This window comes from Ambystoma mexicanum, chromosome 2q (assembly GCF_040938575.1).
Source record: "Ambystoma mexicanum isolate Mex_15411 chromosome 2q, UKY_AmexF1_1, whole genome shotgun sequence".
In the NCBI taxonomy this organism is placed as follows: domain Eukaryota; kingdom Metazoa; phylum Chordata; class Amphibia; order Caudata; family Ambystomatidae; genus Ambystoma; species Ambystoma mexicanum.
The window spans coordinates 117,513,335-117,539,876 of NC_090924.1; the positions used below are offsets into that span (position 1 = coordinate 117,513,335).

At 45.6% G+C, this 26,542-nt stretch overlaps 1 protein-coding gene across 2 annotated transcripts in view; it reads right to left on the reverse strand.

The window, feature by feature from the left end:
- Positions 1-237: 237 nt before the first annotated feature.
- LOC138569218 (WW domain-binding protein 2-like) overlaps positions 238-26,542 on the reverse strand; it is a 282,553-nt gene continuing 256,248 nt past the window's right edge. For both annotated transcript variants that reach the window (XM_069647002.1, XM_069647003.1), the window contains exons 5-7: positions 16,604-16,687; positions 4,287-4,406; positions 238-509 (exon numbers count right to left, since the gene is read on the reverse strand). In XM_069647002.1, coding sequence (XP_069503103.1) covers positions 439-509; positions 4,287-4,406; positions 16,604-16,687 — 275 coding nt within the window. In that variant the 3' untranslated portion in view covers positions 238-438. The remainder of the gene's footprint in view (positions 510-4,286; positions 4,407-16,603; positions 16,688-26,542) is intronic.

The window sequence follows — 26,542 nt, forward strand, 5'->3', positions numbered from 1 at the left end:
GATTGCCATACAAACCCTGAGCATGAAAACCTGGATATACCCTTGAGGACTGCACACAAATGCATAGTGCTGATGTGTGGCTCCTTCAACTGATAAGTATATCGCTTGATAACTGCATCATGCAGGTAACAGTAGGAGCCATTCAGTCCCCCAAAAGCCGCTTTCCCCAGAAAAGTATCGCGAGATGTGGCATCCTGAGCTTCCTTGCACACAGAAGTTTGACAAGGGACACATCTGTCCTGGTAGCTAGGAGAATCTCAGATTTTACTAGAATGGCAGAGGGCAGTGTACAAGAGAACGGCAGCTCCTGACAAGTAAACCTGCATGGCCCCCTGAGTTCCAGGCCTTCAACGTCGGACGCCCAGCTCCAGAGGGGCTGGGCCATGTTGGGGTCACACGCAGAGCCTCTTGCTCGAAATGCCACCCACTGCTCTGTTATTACTTTGGTAAGTGAGGTGATTGCTGGCATTCTCTTGGTGCTCCGCATGTTGGACAGCTATCTCTGATCTCTGTTAAGCAAAAAGAGAAGATGAAAATACATTATTACAGACGCCAGGCCTCTTTTAGGCACCCTGCCACTCTCTTCCGCACTTCCAGCTAGAGGCATAGCTGCCAAGTTACCAGTTCCATGCAGAATATTTGAGCCAGTCCTGTGTTTTTATTTTGCACTGCATGCTCGGACTTGTAGGCCCACCCTAGCAATGGCAAAAAATGAAACTACAGTTCCAGCATGCAATTGGAAGCAAAAAGCCCGACTGGCTCGAGGTGTCACACATGGAACTGGCAAATTGGGCACAGAGGTAGGGGTGATAATAAATGCATAACCTGTAAGCAGGATTAGGTAACACATATCATTCTTGCTATGTTAGATGATGTATTTTCGCACACAAACAACTCTATTACAGCAATATGTCAAGTCCCAAAGAACGCAGGGCGTGCTATCCAGACTGCAATTTAGCATCTAAGTTTAACCCCTTCAAGGTACAATCTACTGCTCTGGTCAATTGCATCTGGTAGCCTTTTTCTCAAGGAAAGTCTCTGCAGCAGAATGCAACTATACACTATCATGGATTGAGAACTTCTTGCCATCAAATCTGCTTTCGCTGAGTGGTGACACTATCTTATGGGCGCAAGGCATACAGTCACTGTGTTGACGGACCACCAAAACCTACTTTTCCTTAAATCAGCTAAGACGCTTACTCCTCGGCCACTACGCTAGTCTTTCTTTTTTACCGATTATGATTTTGTCGTGACTTTTAAACCTGGCAGACTAAATGGTGAGGCAGACACTTTATCTTGGCAATATCCAGGAAGAGAACAAAATTGAGTCCTAAACCTTTAATCTGTGAGGAACTTTTCATTTGCGCAAATACTGAATGTAAAAGATTGCTTCAAGAAATTCGACAGAACATTTCTTTGGAAGCGATGGTTGAGTGGTCTCTGCAGGACCCAGTTTGAGTTATAAAAGAAGGTTTACCTTATATGGGCTCAAGGCTGTTTCTGCCGAGTGAGGAGCTATGTGAAAGAGTTCTCAAGGATTGTCATGAGTCAGTATTGGCGGGATACCCTGGGTTTCGGAAGACTTTAGAACTAGTACAAAGGAATTTTTGGTGGTGGTCGGGGCCAGGTTGAATAGTATTGGAGGGAAGCCTGCAGGACTTTTAGAACCATTACCCATTCCACCACATCCTTGGCACACCACCTGCATGGAATGTATAGTAGATCTTCCTAAAGACCAAGATTGCACCAACATCTTAATCGTTGTTGATGTTCTAATGAAGGAGGGACTCTTCATTCTGATAAAAGGGGAGGTTTCAGCAGTTTGTCTCGCTCGCAGTTCTTTGCAGGAAGTGGTCTGGCTATATGGATTACCAAGTCAGGTGGTGTCAGATGAAAGCGCACAGTTTCTTTCCAGGTTTTGAAGAGCATTTTGCAAAGAGCTTGTGGTAGAGGTACAGTTGTCTTCTGGCTACCATCCTGAGACTAATGGACAGGTACAGCGTGTCAATGAAGAGTTGGAGAAATATCTCTGGTGTTACTTGGAAGTCAGCAAGAGTTGGGTAGCATTGATTTGGTTGTCAGAATTTGCTTATAATAATTCAGCTAAGGATTCAACTTCCATGTCACCTTTCTTTTGCAGCTGAGGTTGTCACCCTCGTTTTATTCAGGAAAATGTGGGAGAGGAGTCGACTAATGCAGCAGTGGAGGAGAGATTACAGGCTAGGAAGACAGGATGACAGAGGGCAGTAAAAGCTTTACGAGAAAGAAAATCTAATTATAAGGGATTTGCAGACAAGTAACGCAGGCTGGGCCCAGCGTATGCTTCAGGAGATTTGGTTTGGAATTCTATAAAGTACCTTAGGTTAAAAGGGAGAAACAAGTTTAGTCCCAAGTTTGTCGGTCCTTTAGAGATTGAAGAAGTTGTCAATCCAGTGGCAGTGAGTTTAAAGTTGCCATCCAGTTTAAAGGTCCCCCCTACCTTTCATGTCAGTCAGTTGAAATCTTTTGTTAAGGGGGCAAGGCTGAGAGAACCTCCACTACCTATAGTTTCTGATGATGACTCTATGGAGTGCAAACCGAGAGCCATCTTGGATTCTAGGAAAGTTAGGGAAAGGTAACAATATATGATTGACTGGGAGGGTTATGGTCCTGAAGAGCGATCTTGGGAGTTTACTTTAGCTGTTCACGCTCCACAACTAGTTGCTAGATTCCACAGATGAAACCAGACAACACCAGGCCATGGGTCAGGGCTTAGTAGAGGGGGTACTGTCAGGTTCTCTAGACTAAGACACACACAAAGGTTTGGAGGGGCACTACACAGGTTGGGTGGTGGTATATAAAATGATGTACAATTACCTGGTTGGTTAGGCCTTGACCATGCTATTCAGACATCTGAGACTGCCCCAGGCCAACATGGAGGTGTGGAACAATGAACTGATTGGTTCTCTCCCTTGAACTTAGAATGCAGTCTAGCATTCTAAATTTGTCTTTCAGTGTACATGTCAAGCAGGAAGGTCCTGTTATGGACGTTAATGTATGCGATCTGCATGCAGCCCTTGCTGACTCTGAATGAGAGGAAGAGAGTAGTGTATGTCAGAGCGAAGTGAAGCCTTGGGCCTTGTGCGTGCACAACAAAAAGGGAAGCAGTGTCTCTGCCAAGTGCGCATGCAACAAACTAAGGGAGCAGCGTCTTAAACCAATGCGACCGCATCGAAAGTGTTCTGACACCGGAGAAGAGACCAGCGTCTCTCGCTCTGATTTAGCGGATCAGATTTACTAGAATGTCTAACATAACCAGGATTGAAACTGTAGAAAGTGGAGTTTTCATCCAAGCACTTTGGGCACTTTGGGCACCTCCAAATCCTCTTAGCTTGAAGAGGAGGAGCACAGGTATCTGCAGGTATTAGCAGCAAAAGGGGTCTGATGAAAAATGCTCTGGGAGACATAATAAAAATAATCTTTGATCTATGTGTTTTCTCGTCCTCTGCAGATTTCAACAAAGATTGAAGACTGAAATGTGTTGTTTGTTTGTTTGGCCCCTTCCCCTTTGCCCCAGGGTGTTTCCGGATTCAGCTGTAACTTAGCTCAGCTGTCAGCCAGACCCTCCGGTGGGTCTCTGGGGTTCAGCAACTCCTACGGATCAAGCCTTACAGGACCTGACAGATTGCCCTTTTTCTCACTGCACAAGCATACCATAAGAGCCTGAACTGGAGGGATTATACAAGTACTGCAACCACAATTACTGCGACCCTCTTTTTAAAATTGTTGACCCCCTTTACACCCCATATATATGTGGGGGATGGGTATAGTATTTAATACATGTAGGGGGTGCTGTGGGGGGTCTCCCCACCATATATATAGGGTGAAAAGGGTGTCAAAATAAAATAAGTTCACATTTTAGGGTCATCGCAGTAATTTGGGGGCAGTAATCTCATAGATCCAAACTAGAGGGCTCTATTGTGTAGTAGGTTACCTTTGTCCTCTTCAAGGGTCCCCACCTTCGGCTCAGAACCACTAACGTGCGCGGCGGTCAAGTACCACACAATAGAGCTCTCTGTTGCACGTTCTAAGGCTTCATTGGGAGGACTAAAAGCAGGTCCCACCACAAGTGTGGCAAAACGGATGATTTCCTCTGAAACATTGTAATTATGAGGCCCTGCCTCTTATATAGATGGGAAGATCCCAATAATTTGAACCAAAGACACACAACACATCCATGCCCTTGTGTTCCCCACTCCATTGCCCACTTACTGTGCACACCCACAAAGTCAAGCACAGATACTGACCTTGCACTTCTGCTGCAGTTCGGCTCAGTTCAGTGTACGGTGGCGGTGGCTCAGGTGGGCCTGGGTAAGGGGGCAGAGGTGGAATGTCTCTGTAGTTCACTGTCACTGGTGGAAAGAACCCTGTCATAGAAAGGAGAAACATGGCATTAAACTGACCCTTTCCCTTGACTTCACTATGCTGCATCTTTCTATGATGTAGAAATTAATGTTTTCTCCAACCTTCTGAGGTATCTCTTCAAGTAGATAGAGGGGTTTCTTTAGGAGCGCTCATGGGGCTAGTGAGAAGTAAGAACATCTTCCATCTCCTGTAACTACAAGTTACTTTGGGGAATATTCTCACAATGTTGTTGTGAAGAACTATTACATTGTTTCATTCAGCCAGAGAAGCTCTTGCAGTCAGAGACGTTTTATGGGAGGGCAAAAGGGGCACTTGCCCAGGGCCACCACCTTGGACAGGGGGCCCTACAAGGCTGCCTGATCTAAAGAAGTAAGATTCCTTTGTTCACCAGACATAAATAGCACACATCAGGATATTTTATGGCATAGTGCTGAGGCTCTAAACCTACTGCCTGTCTGTTTTGGCAAGTACATTCTGCCTCAATCAATTCATCATGTGATGTTTTCTGTGTTCACTGTGGTATGTATAGTGCCTGATTCACAGAACGTTTTCCTATGTGATTGCGCCATTATAAAATGCTTCTGTGAATCAGGCCCATAGTTTGTGTCTTTGTTCGTTGAGGCACAACTCCTGTAGCATTGTTTCCATCATGTGGTAATTATGTTGATCATGTGCAATAGCCAAATTTGAAATGCATATTGGAAAATTGAGTGCCACAATGGTTCAGAAGTTAGCTCAGTGTGTTAAGCACTCATTGTGTTCCTTTGCAAGATTCAAATAGCACATTCCTGTAAGGCTGGCTGAGCATTTCCTATGTCTGAAGATAATAAACCTGCCTGCGTATGTACTTGGTCTTGCAGCACAACAGGTGCTATTATCAGCAATTTACCTGCACCAGATAGGGGTTGCTATAAAAACGAACATGTCATCCTTATGGTGAAGGTCTAGAAATTGGTTTGTTCAGATGGGGTGTTGTAAAACCTAGGCAATCACCTCCAACGATGAGCATAAACTGTTAGTCAAAGAGATGAATAAGTATCCAACTTTGGAACCAAAACATTCATGCTTGTATCCTGGCTTTGCCAGCAGACAATACTGCGACCCTGGTCAAATCATCTAATATCTCGTACATTACTGTAATGTCTTCTGTGAAGTTTGCCTCCTCGCATGCTGGTGGCATTGTTTAGCCCATTACTTGATCTTTCTTCTTATGTAGGCCATTTGAGTGGAAAGGGTGGTAGACAGAATGGTGCAGGACTCGGGCAAGCATATTTTAAAGTCTGCTTGTTTGACATAAAAACGCCTTGCATTTTGTCAAAGGTGCACCGAAAGTATACTTGGCCTTTGTGGACTTATCAAAAGCATTCGATAAAATCGACCGAGCGAAACTCTGGGCTAAATTGAAAAATTGGGATTGCCCAACAGAGATTCTGGAGCCAATCATCGCCCTCCATGCAGATACAAATATCTGGTTCAAATTAAACAGACAAGGCACCCTGTCTGAGGAAATAGCAGTCAACAGAGGAGTCAAACAGGGCTGCCCCCTAGCCCCGGCACTCTTTATCTCTTTCCTAGGCAATTACCAACAGTGGGAAGCAAAAATAAGGGCTTTCCCCCCTAAAATAGGGACAACACCTATTCCTACACTGCTGTACGCAGACGACGTGATCTTAATAGATCAGACCAAAATCGGGTTGCAAGAAAATTAGAGAATCTGTCAAGATACATTGAAGAAAATAATTTGGAAATCAACAAAACAAAAACGAAAATTCTCATTCTGGACAAGCAAGAAAAACAGACAACGAAAAACCAAACTGGTACCTTGACAAAACAAAAATTGAAGTGGTAAGGAATTTAAAATATCTAGGAGTTATAATTGACGGCTCAGCCAGAGAAAATACAGTGCAAGACCTGCTCTGGAAGAAAGCAAAGCGGCTGACAGCACAGACCAGACTAGTTAACAGCAAATTTGGAAGATTCGCACTCATCCCCGCCATCCAATTTTACAGAACAACAGTGCTGTCGTTCATCTATGGAATGGATGCCTCATTAAACATGCAACAAACTATATGGAACAAACTGGAAGGCTACGTCTGGAAAGCCGTCTTGGGATTACCAAAATCAACACAAATAGCAGCAATCAGACAGGAACTGGTCCTTGTATCCTTGGCAGGCCTAGTGGAACAAAGTGCGATACTACTCTACAGAAAAATCTTAGTAGCAGACACACTGCCTATCTATAACATCATCGCTGAAGAAGTTAGAAGCGAAAAATGCAAGGCCCTAAATATATGGGTCGCCCGACAAAAAGAAAACACTGAGCGAGGTGGCCTGTTCGGATGAGGATCTGAGAAACAATCCACAAAGTGTAAAAAAAAGATGGCACTTAAGGCTGGATTGATACCATCGAGAAAGCAAGCGCACCTTCCGCCCACATTTAACAAAGTTAAAGTACAGCAAAATTATTGTATCAAATTCACAAACAAACCATTGCGGACTCTGTTTATGAAAGCAAGATTAAACCTGCTACTGACGCGTGAAATCCTGTCAATCAGAACATCATCAGCAGAAAACGGCTGCCGCTTATGCAAAAAAACAGAGTGCCCCGTAACACTAAAACATCTGGTGCTGGTTTGTCTGAGACAAAAAAAAAACGTTGCACTTACCTGTCGCCCCTACTCATCGACACCGTAACGGTGCACTTTGATTCCATATGGAATAGACTGATTTCAGCTGAAACCAGAAGATGGACCATAGCAGCTGTTAAATTAATAGACCTAGCGTTAAAAATGATAAACCAACCTGCGAAAGAGTCTACGGGAAACTAAGCACCCTGGACGTCTCTAAACTTTAGATCCGACTGATTAGAAACTAAACAAGCTGACAAACAAATGCTGAACTGTTTACATTTAGAGGGGGAGTTCTCTCTCTTTCGAACCTTGAAAAAGTCATGTCCTTTTGATTAAATTCAAGTAATAAAAAAATAAAAAATAAAAAATAAAAGTTTTTCTGCAAGTTCATAAATGACAATGTCACAAGCCAATGATTTGGAACTATGTAAAGCTTTAAAATGTAGACCAACCTGTTAAATCACACTGATTGGTATGCTGGTACTTATCTATGTCTCTTGATGATGGAGAGAATGAAGCTAGAATAATTCTGTGTTACACCATTCTATAATAGTTTGTTTTTAAATAGTCATGTTTGGTAATGTGATTGGTGTACTTTCCAAGTCAGTTTTATAAAATGAGATTGTTTTAGTTCATGGTAAGAACTGGTAATGAAAGTGTTCAAATGCAGAAATTGACACAAATCCCAGATTCGCCACTTAACCAGTGTGTGTAATGCTGTGCATCAAATGTAATCTTGTATTGCCTAGCCTCTCGAAATTGCCAGTCCCTAAACCTTTCACAATTGTAAGCCCTTCAGAGAGATTTCCTTCTCAGGGTATGATCTTCAAAACAGCCTTACTCATGGTTTCACTTGCTATAGTGTTGCTTCCGCTATAACAGTGAGCATTGATATATTGCACACCACAGGCACTTTATTCTTTTGATCTCTAATGGCAACACTATTTGAAAACCATGTCCCATTTATAATCTCAGCCTGCCTGGATACAGACACCTTCCTGGTAGCTTCTAGTCTGCATTCACTATCCATGCTATGGTATGTGTAGCTTTCTCCTTACTACCAATTGGTCTCCTCTATCCATGCTTGAGCACGTTTGCGTTCTGTGAGGCAGCAAATGTGAGTTATCTGCCTATTCTGTGTTAAATGTACATTTTACAAAATGTCTCCTTAATCTACGCTAGAACAGAAGTAACCTCTTCGTAGACTGATAATGTTTGCCTTCAAATGGTACTTGTTTATCATTCTGATTAGAGCAAGAATGAAGAGGGTACCTGGACTTAGAGGGAGTAAACATGCTTATTTTTATAAGCATATTAACCTATGGGTTGTGATTGCAGCAGGGGAGGTGGGGCAGATATTCTTGATCACTTAATTCCTTTGGTTTGGTGGAGTGGGGCCCCAACGATGTCCGTGCCCATGGCCCCAAAAGGGCTTAAGAGGCCCCGCTTGCAGGTAACACAAAATACCACAGTTCACTATCAGTGAGCGAGACATATTCAGAAATTAAGCTATCTGATCAGAGCTATTTATAAGATGTCTGTATTGTTAAATTCTCTCTAGATTAAAGATGGCACAAACACAATGTTCAACAAAGGGTGTCATAGGTAAAACAAATGAATTAAACAATGAATCCCCATATATCGAAGCATAATTGCACAGCACATACATATGCATGATATCAAGTGTAATTCATTACAACACAATAATACGAGACATACATATAAGAGAAAAGAGGAAGAAAATAATACAAAGTCAAAATTAGTAAATCATTGTCATTCACAATCTATATTGGTTTACTATTGCTAATAATTAACTTATAATGTACATGTTATGAACTACTCCAGCCTCAGAAGAAGAGCTTAGTCTCGGACCACGTGTCAGGCTGACTTTGGAATGAATAATAAAAACACATGCATCCATGCATGAAGTTCACAGTGATTGGCGCAGTGTGATCGTATATGTTCATTAATCTATTACCTTTCCTGTGGAGTGTTGGGCCAAACACCCACTGTTATGTCGTCGACGGATGTGCGCATGCGAGAGCCTCGTTCTGGCTACGCATGCGTGTCTGAAATAAAGACGGCCCGTGTGGCAGATGCCGCCGGGACCCTGGAACGTACGGACACGTGTGTATGAGTCTTATTGCATGCATGCGTGCGGATGCCAGTACAGGGCGGCCCGAGGCACGGGACGCCCTATCACACCAACGACATACAACCAACTGCTGCCATCTAAATACTAACCTCTAGTGTGCACGTGCTTGGGTGTCTTTGTCTTTTTTGTGCCCCCCTTTTTGTCTTACACTTAAAACATGCACTTAAGGGCTGACGTTAGTCCCAAATTAGGATCAGTTCTGATCGCCTTATACAAATCAGCAGCTTTGTGTTTGCTCCGTCTCTGTGTGTCTTCTTTGGGAAATGCTGCTGGTGAGCAGAGGGTTAATTTTCAGCTGCTCTACTTGAAGCAATAGATTTTTCAACTGGTGGGGGACCTTCTCTTATTGACAAGCATGGGGACCAATCACTGATGTGTTCTGGTCAGGATTTTACCTTTTAGGCAGACAGAGGCCTTTTGTCAGAGAGAGCGCGAGGGAGTGAGTGACTGGAGCCTGACAGAATTAGGAGGTCCTAATAAGACATTTAAAATTATGTCTCAGAACTAAAAGCTGATCCTTTAAAAACTCCTCTGCTTTGGAAACAATGTGAGCCTCACTCTGTGTCCGACATGCAAGACCACAGCCAGGTGTTTCTGCGGACAGACAGCTGCAAATAGCAATAACTGGTTTTCTCAGAAGGAGCTGCCAATGGTTACCCCTCTCTCAGCCCCCGTACACCGACTGACAGCAGCGTGTAAAGGAGCACAGGGGATGGCTGACTTTTCCAACCGCCGGCTGGTGGAATGTAAGGCAGAGAGACACAGACTGGTGGACTCTGGTCATCTAGAAAGCTTGGCTTGCTCCTCATACGTTAGGTTTTCAGTTCTACTAGTCTGCTTGTGTTTTATAATAAAGACCATTGAACCTTATTTCCTCGGCTCAGGGTTGCATATTGGTCACCGGCCCTGACAGGTCTCTTCCATCACTTAAGACCCCTTACTTCACAGAGCTCATCTCATTTTCCACTGCAGCACTCTCAGCCTCACTCTCAACCTGTATTACCTCATGTCAATTTACTCCCACCTTCACAACTGGACTGACCATGTGACCAAGCCCATCCATCCTCTGCATATATGCCCTTGTGCCCCCCATGCAAGTAGAAACTAAACAAGTCATAAACATCTTCCCCATGTATGCCTTGTAAGAAAATCTCATCAGCATGGCAGCCACAATTATCCTATCAGTTAACGTCAGCAGTCTGCCTGACAATCACAGCCACACGCTGACTGACAGAGTCAACACATATGCACCCCTCAAACTATGAACCAGTAAAGCAAAGCTGCCTGGTTCCTGGTACACAACAAGTCCCTGATAGCAAATGCGCCATCTGAAAAGAAGAAAAGATCAGAAGACCTAACTACCCTGAAATTCCTCCGCTCATACCCCCATCACCAGAGCTACAGCGTATCACTAACTAGCTGCCATTGGAGATGCATCCAACAAGAACAGAACCCTTTCCAAGGCCATCAAATACTACTACCAGCCTCAACGGTAAATGAATTCACTCACAGTTGTAGCTCAGTAAATAAGTTCTTCACACACAAGATTCAAGGCCTCATTGACAACATCAAACCCATCATAGAATTCCCAAATGCCCCACCTCTGAATGTTTCAAGATGTTGGGAAACAAGGCCCAAAGCGCTCAAAGCTTCAGTTTCTGCGAGGCCATCTCACAGGACAACATCATGCGATATTTGATATATGATACATTTGTATAGCGCACTTGATGAACTAAATCGTATCTAGGCGCAGGATGGAAGGAGTAAATCATCATTGTAGCTATCAGGTTTCCTAGAAGCATGTAGGGAGACAATCGTGGTTTAAATGATATAGTGGGGTAGATTAAAGTTATTTGATGTCAAGTAGTATGTTTTCCTTAACATCTATTCCAGAAGTGATGTGAGCCCAAGCCAAGATGGAGGGGGGGATCGAATTGGCCAATAAGATGAGGTAGGCAGCTTGGAACTTTTATGAAGTTTCTAAACTGGCTTTCATCTGGAAGAGGTGAACATTTTTCTCATGACCTCTAGTTTTAGGTCTCTTAAGCAGTTTGAGATCAAGCTTTGGAGGATATGTTCCTGACAAACCGGTGGGACAGTCATTTTGTATGTTCTTTGACCGAGAGCCTTCTGAAAAGAGCTTTCCTCAGTTAAGTATCTGGGAAACAAGACTTGAAAGTGATGTTCAGGTTCCGATGGATGCTTGGGTGGTCATGCGACTGAAACATTTATGTACACATAGTGGGCATAGTCTGGATTTAAAGACCGACACAGTGCATGCTGTTTGCTGTATTCTGGGAAGGATTACCAGCGTGTCAACTAAGCAATCCATTTGGAGAAGCACCACACTATAAAGTTATTAACTTCAGTGAGCAGTGAGTCTGTAAGCACAATAACTGGTGGGGTTCTGCTCTGAGTCCGCAAGCTCAAACATTGATTGATCTGCACGTCCCAGTGTGCAAGCCTTGACAAAGTCTTGCGTCGTAGTCCTTGCTGGATGTGCACTGGGAGTGCTGTCAAAGTCGCGGAGCGGCAGTGCAGGCATCAGCTTAGATTCGCAGTGCGCAGTACCGAGGCGCGTGCATCTCCGTTGTTCAAGTAAGGGTAGCGCATCCTGATTATATGAGTTTCCCCATGTCAGAAGAAAGGAGTACACATGTACGGAGTTAAAGGCATTGAGTGATACTAAGACCACACGTCTAGTGCACTAGCTCAACATAAAAAAAAGAAACAAGCATATCATCTAATTTTTAAAGGAAAGCAAATAAGGAATAATGGTTGGAGATCTAGTAACAATAAATATGTAGTTAGAATAGTTAGGTTCAATATGTCTTAGTTAATTCGTTCCTTTGATGCGAAAGTGAAGAAGTGGATTTGCAAGTCTGCGAAGGGTGGAAGTATTGATGTCCCCTACTCTCCTAGTGGAAACATATATACATATGTACATAGTCAGATTTCACGCCTGACATTTTCGGTGATGTTACACTTGATATCAGAAATGACATAATTGAACATGTTGTCAATTGACATCACAGATGATATCACCCTCTAGGAACTCCCCTTATAGCAGCGGGTCATTGATGATTTCCGAGATGGAAGGTGCTCTTTGGCAGCCAAAGCTGGAATGGCATCGCCAGGGAGGCAGCGGGTAGGTTGCAGGTGGCCAGGAGGTATAGGGTCGCAGGCATCTAGTCCCTACAGAAGCCAAACGTGGTGCAGGAGGTGGATTCACATTTTAGGGGCTGTTGGGATGTATACTTAGGAGATCATTAGTGGGGAGATTCATGGTTATTTGGGGGTGAATAAAGTGCACAAAGCATCATAACGTTCTAGTGGGAGATAGCGTCACCCTTGGTGCAGGTGGGGGAGAGGAAGGATTGAATTGTCTGGAACTATTCTCTAAGTTGATCTATAGCTCCATGGCGTTTTGAATGTAGAAAGTATTTTTTGTGCTGAAAACAGCTTCCTTGTACTCTGGAAGGGAACGCTCGAGGGGTGACAGATCTGTCTGAAGAGGGGATTCTTTCGGACACTTGCGTTCCAACCGGGAGTTGTTCGACTCAAGTTTCATTCGAGCAGGGCTGACGGAGGAGCCAGATCTAGATTTTGAGTGTAGCATGGGAAGAGGTGCAGCGCTGTTGCAAAGCTCTTGAAGAGTGCATCTAGTTATCCGTGCTTGTCTTCATGAAATGTGTTGACAGGGGCCATTTAAAAGGACTGCACTTTCTACCTCCCTCGTGAAATTCCCCATTTCATGCATGTCTGCACTCATTATCTCGCTCTTTCTAGCAGGTTTGTCAATAATCCTCCTTGCTTTCTGCTTTGCTCCTACATTATGCATAGATTATGTACTTGGATGCTGGGCTCCTGTTGGGATAAACCTAGTATGTAATCGTACATCACCTTACCTAACTCCTCCTAACGGCCTTTGCCCGCCTACTGCCTCCTTCGGGTCTCAGACCAAACCGCGTCACCAAAGGACAGAGGATTTCTCTGGTGCAGAAAGAGAAGGACTACGGCACGAGAACTAACCTGCCACACTATGCATCCAAATGCAAGAGGTAGAGTCATTCTGCCGGCCCCAAGGTTGCCATCCACTCATAGAGGGTATCCTAGGGATGCAAATCCATGAACTTAATCAATACCCTCTTAGACTAGGGAGCGCCCCGTGGCAATGTGGGGTACACTGATCATACGCAGCAAGACCAAAAACGAATTCCTACACCACAGGTCTGAATTCTGGGCAACAGAAGGACTGCACTGAGTAGGATGCGAGGGAGATGATCATGAAATTGATCTGGAAACTCTGGGGCAGGGTACACCCCCTATAAAAGGTTTGGGGCATTCTGGCACATATGCTGGAAGCCCACGGGATAGATCCATGCTCAAGAAGGCTGGGCTTCCAGGAGTTGGGCTAGTCTGCACTGCTAAATGTTAGCCTGTCTGCTATAGGCCCATGATAAACAGTAGCATGTGAAATGGAAGATCACAAGAGGGTCTGACCTCGGTAGGGCAGAATTTAGGTGCAGTGATGAAGAAAAGCACCCTGGGCAGAAATCCATGAGATCGATCCCTGCACACTAGGGCAGGGTGTGTTACCTGGGGCAAGACTGGCACTGCAGTAGCGGGAATTACTGTGGGTGACAGAAGAGCGTGGCATGGACACATTTACTCTAGGATAGGATAGGTGACAAATATAAATGTCATTCTTTCTGCATTTAGATGCCTACCCTAGGATAATGTCATTGACATTTCATCCATAGGTGGCTATTTCATATATTAATGTAATGACTGATGGTCTTTGCATCTGAGAGGGGATCATGGCATGGGTGAAATAATGTTGTCTTCCCCGCCACATTAACATGCGGCAGGCCCAGCTTTCACTGAAAACCAATGTCATATCTGGTACCCACGCTAGCAGTCGCCCCATTGAGGGAAAATACTTAATAGTGGTCAAAAACCAGAGCACCTGTAGAAGTGAGGGTACCAGTGAAAAACAAAGGATTGCTCTGGCAACATCTTCCATCCTATAGAAAGGACCCCATATAAGTATGCACGGTCAAGCATTGAAGTGTCATGCAAACCCACACTGCCTTAGAGATTATCCCATCAAGAAGAGCCCAGGTAAAGGTTGAACTTGGAGGATTAACTCTGTCCTTTCTAGCTCTGCCCCCAACGAAGCAAAGTATGAGACATGTTGGTGGCATAATGCACCAGAGGGTGCATTTATCCTTCCCTGTGCTGTACATTTTCTGATGCTGCAGCAATATGGTCTGTGATGAAGTCCCCAGTCTAGTTTTGGGAACCACCGTGGAAGTAAGTCAGGGGGCTGGGTGCCACTCCGAGCTGGTAGATGTTGGGCCCAGGGGGTGGTATGGTGAGGATCCCCTGGTTAGTTTGCTCTTGTCCCCGTTAAAGACAGGGACAGTCACATCCCATCACCTCAGGCCAGTATCAGAGGTCCAGCACCTCCTCACATCACTTGACTGTCAGGTAGAACCAATCCCAAAGGTTTAATCCCTAACTCCGAACGTCACAGACCTCTGCCAGTTAAAGTACAGACTCCCCCTCCACAGTGAAAAGAATCATAGGCTCCCCCTTTGCAGGCCCATACCTTCCAATCTAAAAATGAGCGTCCCCTTTAAAAACAAAAACTGTCTACAGTCTGATGAAAGTAGTGCATTCATCTATACTGGAACCAAGTTACCCGGCATGGAGGAGGAGTTTTCTTCAAAGAGCCGCGGGACTCACAACGAGAGCAGCAGATCTGCAAACGCCATACCTCAAGCCTGCTATCTTCTGAAAGTAGGAGAACTGACACAGAGATCAGCATTACCATCTGGCTGTTCACTGGTTAGTAAATCTTTAGCAAAGGAAACTTTTCCATTGACCCATTGCCACTGGTAATTCATACAGGTTAAACAATTTATTGCATGGAACAACAGTCTGTAAACCCCACACTGAACACAAATATGTACAGAATGCCTCCCCAATGGCCACAACCACGAGTTTGAAAGTCAAAGTGGTGGTTGGGCCACATGTAGGCCTGGTCCACTCCCCTGAGTCCCAAGCAGACTCAGGTGAGCTCAAGGAGTGTAGATAATCCCGAACCTCCCCGAAATACTGGTAGCAAGTGCAGACCCTTTCTGAAAAACCAACCCAAGGGAGGGAAGAGCCCACTATAAAGCCAGTCAATCAGAGATCCAGGGTGTGGGTTGCAGGAGGTTCATCTTTGAAAAGAGGTGGAAAAAGCAGAAATTGGAGATACAGAAGAGACTGGAAAGATGGCGGCAGAGGAGAGCTGGAAGCAACAACAGGATTGGAGAGTGATCAGGAGGAGGGGGTAGGAGGAGAGACATTGGAGGAAGTGCTAACAACTAAAGTGAAGAAGAGGCAAAAGAAGGAGTGCATCTTCAGGAGGGGAGAGTGGACAGTAGGAGGAGGTGGTAGTACTGGAGATAAAATCAGAGGTCTGAGGTCAAGAGATGAAAATGAGATTGTGGTAAAGAAATTGACGGCAAGAACTGGTGTAATGAGGTGGCGGGTAGGACAAGTTTGCAGGGTACAGCGGGAAAGAGATGAGGAAAGTAGAAACGGTGTAGTTAGAAGAAAGAGAGTTCCAGAAGCAGGGGGAGACAATGTCAAGAACCTGTTGTAGAGAGGAGGAGGTTCATGTCAGGGACAGAGAGGAGGAGGTCGAATGCAAGGGCAAGGAGGAGGTACAGACACAGGAGTGACACAGAACCAGTCACATCAGGTGAAGAGAGTGAAGACGACCAGGACACAGGTTGTAGGAACAAGAACGTTCCAGCGAGCCAGTTCGGCCCTAGGCAGGCTCAGTTAAGTGTGTAGAGGAATGAGACAGGGGCAGGGAGATTGCAGCCAGGTTAGAGAGCCAAAGGGGAGGAAGAACCATACACCCAAACCCGGCCCTAAAATCCCTATGTAGCTCTCCCTGCCAGCCACGATCACAGACCTGCCTCCTTTAAGAGCCTAGAGTCAGAGTCAGTTGTGAGGTACAGGCACACATCTAGAGCAGGCACCAGAAGAGGGTTCAAGACCCCACAGAAGCAAACAAAACCAGAGGATGGCAACCCCTCCCATAAACCACTAGATTATAGTCTCAGACATTGACTCCACGGGCGAAGTCCTGACTACCCACATCCGGCAGGAGAGACTTTGCCCTAGAGAAGACTATTCTGATTACTGTTATTGTTTCCTGTGGGGAGATCCTCCATTTCACGTTTCAGTTGGCACTACCTGTACATAGTCTCCGAGTAACATAACGAAGTGCCAATTCTCGGACTTGCCGCCCTTCTCGAGCCCAGGTGTCATGTGTGACAGGGCCCCCCATTCATTACCAATCTGCATTCCCCATGAAAGGGACACAACACGAGAAAGGCGGGCTCCTTACGTGTTTGCGGGGCCATGCGCACGGAGTAGCTGTAAATGGAAGCCGTCGGAAATGACTGCAGGTGAGGTGCGGATGTCAAAATATCTGTAAGGAAGAGATAACAAAGCTGATTAGAGACACTTTTGACTAAACGGCAGAGTCACTCTAAACAAATCATGTGTGACGTAACACGTATATAGGATGCGGGTAACCCATCAGCAGACCAGCAATTATTTTCAGTTCAAAACACAGCCCTGTGTTTAAATATAAAAGATGTCAGCATATTTCCCAGGCATTTATAGGAAGGAGAAGTGTTTTGCATCCAGATAACGTGCATCCGTCACAATGTTGCACTACAGGTGGGATGACGTGCATTGTCAGTTGTGCGTGTAGTGAACTGACATTAACCGTCTCGTGTGTGTGTGTCTGTTGAAGAATTATAAGTGACATTCAGATTCTAGGCCGTAGATGATATAATAGGTTATTTATAACGTGCTTAATACACAGAGTTTCTAAGCATGGACCCGGGGATCGAACCTGTGCTGCTTCCTGCCGTCTTGGTTCCAAGGCCAGCGCGGTCCCCCTGAGCTATCCTCCCTGGCAGTAACCCTACCATGAACATGTCAATTAGGGGGAGAATATTGTAGAGTTAGGTTTACATGGGCCATTCAAATACTAATATGCATGTTTTCGCCATAGGTGCATGAACAGAAAGGATCAGTGCTTTTCAAAGCGCAATGGAACATGTGCCGAAATATGAGGAACAAAATTACAGCACTCATGGACAGTTGCATGAGGTGTTGAGAGATGAGCGAGAGATGTTTCTGTATAAAGGAGACCTTGAAAGGCAAACGCTGGGTCTGTGCAACAATAGGTGTCCATTGGCCGGCTAAGTGGAACCAGTGGCGCCCCAGACATTTTTCAAAGGGGTGGCCTGATGAGGTCACCGGAAATCTTGGGGTGGCACACCAAAGAGGCAGGCGGGCCGTTGGGGGGGGGGGGGGGAGGGGAGCAGCGTTTTTATAAGGGGGGCCGTGGCCCCCCTTGGGCACCTCTTGGTGGCGCCTCTGAATGGAGTATGCACAGAGGACAGGGGAATGCATCCCAGGCTTCTGCAGACAGGCCTAAAGGAATGTACTGTTGTGAAATGGACATTTTGAAGGAAAGTCAGTGTGGTGTAAGGGAGAGAAGGGAATTGTCCTCAAGCTACAGGAGAAGGATCACTTGGTCGCCAATTAATTGACTGAAAGTAGGATGTTGAGCGTAGAGGTTCCTTTGTTCTGATTATTTTAAGATCATTACTTTCTTCCTTGATTGGAAGTTCACTGCTGTAGTTTGGTGTTTTCTTTGCCTTTGTTTTTACCTTGCCTGTTTTCTGCCTTCTAATTCCTTTGAAACTTTCGCAGATTCCTTTTTCCCTTTTTAATACCTAATTTGTTGACATTTGAAACGAACGTTTTTATAATATTTGTTTACTCAGATAAAAAAATAAGCTTATGGTTTTCTTCTGTAAAACCAAATGCTAATAAAAAAAAAAAGGAAGGACATTTACAGAGAAAGCATGTGATAAGGGTAGAAGTGATGTAGGACAGCAGGGGTTGGAATCACTGTTTCGAGACTCGCTTATTTGATTGAATATTTGAATGGATTCATGGAGCTAGTACTAAAGAAAAGGAGTACGGAGGCCTGCCCTTGTTGTGAGATGGTCTGCCAATCCCAGGCCTACTAGTTAGAGCTTTGGAGAGGAAAGAAAATCCAACTGCTACCCCGAACTGTGGAGTCGTGAAGGGGGCAGAGAAGGCGGGAGAAGCTGACCTAGGCCAGGTCGAGGACAGGGGGCTCAGAAAGCATCCGGGCACAGTGCAAATGGTGAGGTGTATTACAAGGATATCATTCACCTTCTCGTATCAGGGGTTAGGGAATAGGCTGTATTAAATCTTATTGGAATAAAGCTTTTGCTTTAAATGGAGAGCCTCTGAACAAAATGGGACTAACCATTCAGCATCAGGTTGCGACCTTTGGTTTGAGATGGCTAGAGATTTGCCTAAGGAAACAGTACATTGGAATCAAGCATGTTTCTCTCAGGTTGTGCACAATGCAGCATGTTCCACCCTGAATCAAATAATATTGCAATGTTGATTGCATTTCTTAAAACATTTCTTTAAAATGTTTTGGTGGTTTTGAAGATAAGGAGGTGCCTGATTTCTGTGATTTTTGGGAGGTTGAGGCGAGCTGCCATTGCAGTTTTAGAGATGAAGGTAGAGAATGTGCATGCAGGGTTGTAAATGACACCAAGGTTTCGAGCGGAAGAGGCCTAGGGAAGAGTGTCCGGTGGGAACTGGACAGCGAGGAGAGGAAAAGAGAGAGAGAGAGAGGATTTGGCAGGAGAGAAAGGCACCTCTGTTGTGGAGCAGTTCAACATAAGAGAGTATGAGGAGAGTCAGTATTCAATAGCAGAGAGACAGTCAAGAGGTTTGGGTAGATAGGTCAGTGGAGAGCTCAGGAAAGGAGAAAAAGATTTGGATGCCATCTGCAAAGAGTTGATACGAGAATCCCAAGGAGGAGATAAGTGCCCCGAGAGCAGAATGTTCAGTATGTACAGGAGGGGACCCCAGACAGAGCCTTGCGGAACAGCAACAGTAATAATAATAATAATAATAATAATAATAGTGGAGTGAGTTGAAAGGTGTTGTTGTTCCAGGAAACAGAGAATTGATGATGTGCCACGTAGGACTCAACCCAGTCAAGTGCTGGATCACGAGTCCCAAACAGAGAGAGAGTATTGAGGCGATCAGAGTGGTTGATGGTATCAAAGGCAGCAGACAAGTCGAGGAGGATTAGGAACGAGGATAGGTTGGAATGTTGAGCAGAGGCAATAAAGTTAGAGGGATTCATGACAGCAGTTTCAGTGGAGTGGGAGGAGTGGAAACGTGCTTGGATGGGGCCGCATAGGTTGTGCGTGTCAAGAAAGTTAGTAAGGTCTTTCTAACACCATAGAGTAGTGAGGAAGAAGTGACACAGGTCAAATGTTGGTCAGCAGGTTTGGATTAGCACCTTGCCTTTTCAGGATAGAGGTGAACATGGCTGTTTTGAAAGGGGAGGAAACCAGGCAGAGCCAAGGGACAGGTTGGTGAGATTAGCAAGGTGAGAGGCCACTAGAGGCCAATAGGTTTGACAAGCTAAGGGGCAAGAGGATCTGATGGTGCACAGGAGGGGTTAGCCTCCACCAGCAGTGCAAGGACTTCCTCACTGTTGGTATGAGGTGTGAGATGGAGGCAGTGAAAGCTGGTAGAGTAGGTGGAGTGAAGAAAGTAGGAGGAGGGAGCAAGAGGAGAATGAGGATCGATTCCCTGATTTTGGAAGCAAAGTATTCAGCAAGGCCACTAGCTGAAAGATTACATTTAATAGTTGTGGGTTTAGGAGGTATAAGGAGTGCGTTTAGGCTGCCTTGGAGTCAGTGAGGATGGTTGGAGTGCATGTCATAAAGTGAAAGGTAGAAATACCTTTAAGCACTATCAAGAGAAGACTTGGGAGAGTCAAGGGCAGAGAGGTAAAGTTGCCGGTTCTGATGAGAGTGGGAGCCCCTACATCTGCGTATTTCAGTGCCAGGAGAAGGAAGGTTAAAGTCACCTAAGAGGATGAGGTGATGTGACAGGGAGAGAGAATCAAGGAGCTGCCCACGTTAATTGAGAATGGTCCAGTGGGGCCAGTGGGGCGAAAGATAGAAATGAAGTGAGTAGAGCAAAAATGAGCAATAGTTTAGAGTGTACATTCAAACGAGTCATTGGGGATGGATGTGGCAATGGGCAGGTGTGAGATGCTAAGGTGGGAAGAAAATAGGTGCCTGACACCACCGCCTTTGCCTGTCAGACGAGGAGAGTGAGAGAAGGAATGTTTGGAGTCATGAAGGGCTGCCAGAGTAACAGTGTCAGAGGGAGAGATCCAGGTGTCAGTGATAGCAAGTAAATGAAGGGGAGGAGAGCTAGAGTGAAAGAAGTCAGCGATGAAGGAAGACTTTTTGCAAACAGACTGAGCCTTCCATAGTGCAATGTTCAATCGATACAGCATGGAGAAGAGGTGTTTCGTTTCAGAGTCAGAGTGCAGGGTAGGTAGCTGATAAGAGGGGAGCCATCTGTTGGCTGGCGTTGTTTGTTACAAGGGGGTTGTGTCAGGTCTGCCAGGTCAAGGCAGGAGGGCAGAGGCTGATTCTACTGGGTTTAATTGAGTTTGACGGGGTGTTGTTTTAAAAGTAATTTGTTAATTTCCTTGACAAACATTATAGGGGAATGGGATTATCCCATTCCAAGATGGTGAAGCGTCTACTTAAGGATGATTGGAGGAAGCACAGCTTCGACACTACTTGGAACCTTCATCAAGGTTGTAAACTGCCTATCATCAGAAGAACAGAATCAGAGAGGTCCTAGCCACTGAAGCCCCAGACTAAAGAAAGAAAAAAACAGAATAAAGAAGAAGCAAGCTAAGTGAAACTGTTGCTTTTAATGTAAAAGCCATGAAAAAAGTTAATGGAAGTCGTTTTTTAAAGTAGCTGTAAACAGAACTGTATTTTAGAGCTCAACATATTTTTGTCACAGAACTGTAAATAAAAATGTATTTAATGTGATAAGACAGATTCTGAGGTAATAGCCATGAAAATAAGTCAGGCGCAGAAGTGCACATCAACTTAATATAGTTTTTGTAATACTCAGTTCGATGTCCGGGTAGATGTCAGCGTGCGCAACCTGGGGTCGAGAAAAATGACCTTGCGGCTTCTTGAGGCATTGCGTCAACTGGGGAAGTGGCGTGTCCACCGAGAGGCATTGCCTGGTAACCCAGACATGGCCCGCTACAGTTGAAGGACGCGCGTACCTCGTTTCCTTATCAGCGCGCTAATCCAAATTTTTCCTGCTACGCTACGAGGCGGGCTAACGCCAGAGGTAGCAGAGGCCGGTGTGCTAATGGAGAACCGATTATTTTCCGTTCCAAGCAGCAGCGGAGCGCAAGGCTGCATAGTTGAAGCGCAGGGCACCATGGAGCGAATGTGAGACATAAATAGTTGCAAATAATTAAAGGGTTCAGGAAAAGCATAACACTTCGGGAAAAGCAGAGAAAAGCATTCAAGGAGAGAAAAGAAGAAGTTTACAAGTTGTCAAACGATTAAGAAAGTTAAACCAAGACTGCCAAGAAGTGAAAAGGAAAAGAGTGATAAAGAGACTACAAGGATTTAAGTTCAAACACATTTGTCAGCCATTAAGAGCAGGGAGAACATTGAGAAACATATTTATTTTGGGACTTTACAAGAAAGTGAGAGAAGAAAACAAAGAAGATAAGAGCACAAGCAGATAAGAGATATCATGCAGTGTTATAATCCATCTAGGGTGGACGTTAATCATTTAAAAAGGGTAATCATGCCAATAGAGGTACAACAGTGATTAACACAAGAGAGTGTCTAGCCCTTACAGGACCCAGGAAAAGGTGTCAAGGTGCTTATCTTCTCAGAATGGGTACCTGTATCCATCATCCCTACTCAGGCCTACTCCTCCTTCGAGTGCCTAGTTTGCAGACTCTCACTCTCCCCTACATCTTCTCTCATCATGGCCACCTTCTATCGCCCACCAGGACAGCCCACTCTCTTCCTCTCAGAATGGGCTGACCTGGCCTCCTCTCTACTCTCCTCCTCCTCTCAACTCCTCCTGACAGGTGATCTCAACATCCATCTGGACTCTCCTGCCGCTTCAGGACCTTTCAGCCACCTATAAAGGTTTCTCTCCCTATCTATCCTACCCTCCGGCTCCCCGCAAACCGCGGGCCACATCTTGGATGTTCTCATCTCTACTGACATCCCTCTCACTACCCCACTCACTACCTCGCTCTCTTGGACCCGACCACTTTCTTCTCTCAAAACACCTGATGCTCTCCTTTCCTCTTGCAGCAACACACCCGGCACTGCCACTCAGGTTCAAAGTCACCAGACCTATGAAAAAAGTGACAGTGGCTGCCTTTGCCTCCACCTACTCTCCTCCTCCCATTCCTGTGGCTGACTCCCACCCCGACACATCCCTTGCTAACCTCAACCTCTCTATCTCCAACACTCTTGACACTCTTGCCCCTGCCAAGAGGGTCCGACTGAAGCCTTCCAAAAAGTGCAACTCTTGGTACGACTCCGATCTGGCTGCCCTTAAACACTAATGTAGGGCATCTGAGCGGAAATGGAACTCATCGGGTGGATCATCTGACAAACTGGCCTGCAGGCCTCCTTCAAAGGCAATACCGACTCTGTATCTGCTCCAAGAAAAGAGTCTTTATTCAAGTCCACATTTCCGCGGCATCAAACAACACGGCCCAACTTTTCAAAGTCTGCAAGGAAATGGCCAATTCTAGAGAAGCATCTTCTTCTGTCACACCCACCCAGGACCTTTGCTCGGTCCTGGCTGCACACTTCATCACAAAAACCCAAGACATGCTTTCCTCCCTCTCTTCCACTCCACAGAATACACCAACACCGGAGCCTCCCTTGTCCCCCCTCCTATTACCCTCTCCTCTCTCTCACTCATCACACCTGATGAGGTCACCAGACAAGTCTGGTCTATGAAGGCTTCATCCAAACAGGTGGACCCCTGCCCCTCAAAAACCATTAAGGACAATATTGACTTCCTCGCCTTGGCTGATATCTGCAATCGCTCCTTTTCCACTGGAGTTCTCCCAACTTCCCTTAAGCACTCCCTTGTGCACCCTATGCTCAAGAAACCCTCTGCCGACCCCTCCATCCGGCCAACTACCACCCTTTCTCCATCACTCCTTTCTTGGGAAAACTCCTGGAGAAGTTGGCTATCACTCAGCTGACCCTCCACACTGAATCTATTGGCTGCTTCCATGACCATCAGTCTGGCTTTAGAGCATCCAGAGGCACGGAAACTGTTCTTCTGAACACCCGTGAAGACCTGCTCTCAAATCTCGACACTAACCCTCCCTCTGTCCTCATTCTCCTTGACCTCTCCTCTGTCTTTGACATGGTTAACCACAACATCCTGATCGCACATCTCAGTGATACCCTGGGAAACACAAATCAGGCTCTGGCGTGGTTAATCTCCTTTCTCTCCGACCGCCCATCCCAGGTGGAACTCGGATCCTTTCTCTCGACGATTGCTCTCTCAACCTGCAGAGTTCCCCAGGGATCTAACCTCTCCCCCTGGTTCTTCAACGGCTATATCACTGCCTTGGCACGTGTGATTGCCACTTTCACCTCTAACTTCGAGTGTTACGGGAATTACACACGACTATCTTTCAGGCTACCCTCAGCCACCTCCTCCTCCTCGCTCATATCTCACTGTCTGTCAGCTATTCAGTCATGGTGTGCTGCAAACGATCTCTGCCTCAATGCCAGTAAGACTGAGATAGTTTGCATTGGAACCCCTGCTCCCGCTTTCCCACTTTCACTCTGGCCGGCCTCCCTTGGCCCTGCGCCCGCACCCGCCTGCGAGGCAAAAAACCTTGGGGTCATCTTTGACTCCACTCTCTCCTTCTCCTCTCACATTTCTGACATCTCTAAAATGTTTAACTATCAGCTACACCTCCTCAGAGGTACTCTACCTTTTCTCACTTTCCCAACAGTGGCTCACTGTCTCCAGAGCCTTGGTTCTCTCTAGGCTGGGCTATTGCAATAGCCTCTTCCTCAACCTCCCTTCTTCCGCCATGCGCCCTCTGCAACTCATCCAGAACAGAATTGCGAGACTTATCCTTGGCCTCAAGCCCAGGGACCACATCTCTCCTGTGCTGAAATCCCTTCACTGGTTCCCTGTGGCTGCAAGGATCAAGTTCAAGGCCCTGTGCATTGTCCACAAGGCTTTCTGGGGCCTGGGACCTTCCTACATGCAACGCTGCCTACCTAAATACTGTCTCTCACAAGCCCTCAGCAGGTGCCTCCCTCTGAAATAGCCTCCTTGCCGCCCTCCGTCTTGAGCCTGACCTTCTTAAGTTCTGGAAACTCCTCAAGATCTTCATCTTCTCCTCTTCCTTCGCTCTCCCTCTACCCTGCTAATCTATCTCTCCTGCTCTCCCCATCTCTCCCTCTACTTCCTTGCAGCTTGCTGACTGGCCGGCTGGTGTACCTCAGAGTATGACCGGTCCCGGGCTCTCTCGCCAGTCCCCTCTCGCACTTGCCTCAAGGCCCTATTCACACCCTCCTTCACTGCACTTGGAATTAACCCAAGAGAGTGGCTCTCTCTGCACTTACCCCAGTCTCCACCAACTGGGTGCACTTGTACCTCCCCCTCCCTGTGACCGTCTATGCACTTGCACGATCCAAATGCAACGTGTCTGAAGATCGTCTGCCTGTTCTCCCTTGTCTTCTCCCCTTATTGCACTGGTAAAACTGCAGAATCGCCGTCAGGCCTATTTGCTGTGTCTCAACTGTTAAATGTATTTTACGTACTTACTCTGCCTGTGCAGACTATTATCACCTCAGAATTTCAAGGGCTCTGAGCGACTGTTGTTTTTTTCCCATGTTCCCACCCTCCTTGAGCACTTTGAAACACTTTCATGTGTATAGGCGCTATATAAATAAACAATACAATACAATATAATAGTAAAAGTATATCTAAAGAACTAAAGTCAGCCTTCCAGAGGAAGGCAATCAGGTAAATTGGAAGGCAGAGAATAGTAAAGGGGCTCTAGTGAAAACCAAGAAGGAACTGAAAGCGAGTCTAACCTGTAGTGTGTTTTTTTATTTTTATAAATCTGTCAGAAGAGTAGAGCCATAGGAATTCCAGAGCAGTGAGAGGAACAGAGTTTAGCTGCCGAGATCTGACTATTTGTTTTGTTGTCTCATTTCCCTTTCCCCCATGAACTGTAAAGTTCGAAGTGAGTTTCAAATCTCCTCTGGCTACACGGTAGAGTAGGCGTTAGTGGGCTCATCTTCAATTCCTGCAGGATGCAAGGCTGGGACCTCACAGCATGAAAGGCCCACAATAATTATGCTGCCTGGATTGAGATGGAGCCCAATCGTGATTTTACCCTGGCGGAGCTAGGAAAAATGCTTGAAAAAATGAGAGAAGAATTAAAGGCTTCTCGTAGGAAGACTACCATTTTGACCACTAGACTAGAAGAACTTAGTTTGCGTGTTGTAGACGGACAAGGGATGCAAAGTTTAGTTATTGACAGAGAGCCACCAGAGTTGTACCCAGAGTCAGGAGAAGGAGGTAGTAGTAGGGAAGGAGGTGAGTTACGTACTTCTAATTCTTTCAGAGGTATGGGTTCCTCTCAGTTGGCGACTCTATTGGCCCCTCCTAAGTGTTTTGGAGGAGATTCACAGAGGTTGAAAACCTTCTGGATGCAATGTGGATCGCATTTTCTGTGTAGGCCATAGGCCTTCTCCACTGAGACTTCCAAAGTAGCTTTCATTTTTATCTTATTTATCAGGGGAAGCTGCTACTTGGTCCATACCATTGCTTGCGAGAGGGTGTCCGGAGTTGAAAAAACCTAACATTGTTTAAAACAGAATTATGTAAGATGTTTGATCGTCATTTATTGATGCAAAGTGTGGATGGCGAGTTGTTGCAATTAAGACAGAGAAATAAGGAAGTAGTCACTTACGCTACACAATTCAGAGCGATGGTGTTGGGAAGTGGTTGGCCCGGAAGAGAAGAGAGCCTTTCTTTTCTACCGAGGGTTTAGAAAGGAACTTAAGGATGCAATGGCCATTATTACAGATAGACCCACAAATTGTAGGATCTCATTAGCTTAGTTATATGGCTGGATGCTAGGCAAAGTGAATGAAGGTCTGAGCGTAAAATAGGAGTATCAGAGGGTAGAGCTTGAATAAGGAGTGAGCGTTTAAAGACAGAAGGAAGTAGAGGTAGGGTGCCTAAACCTGCAGAAAGGGTTAGTCGGCTTTGAGCACCTTTAAGTAAGGAGGAAAAGCTAAGGAGAAGGAAGGAAAACTTGTGCCTGTATTGTTGGGATAGT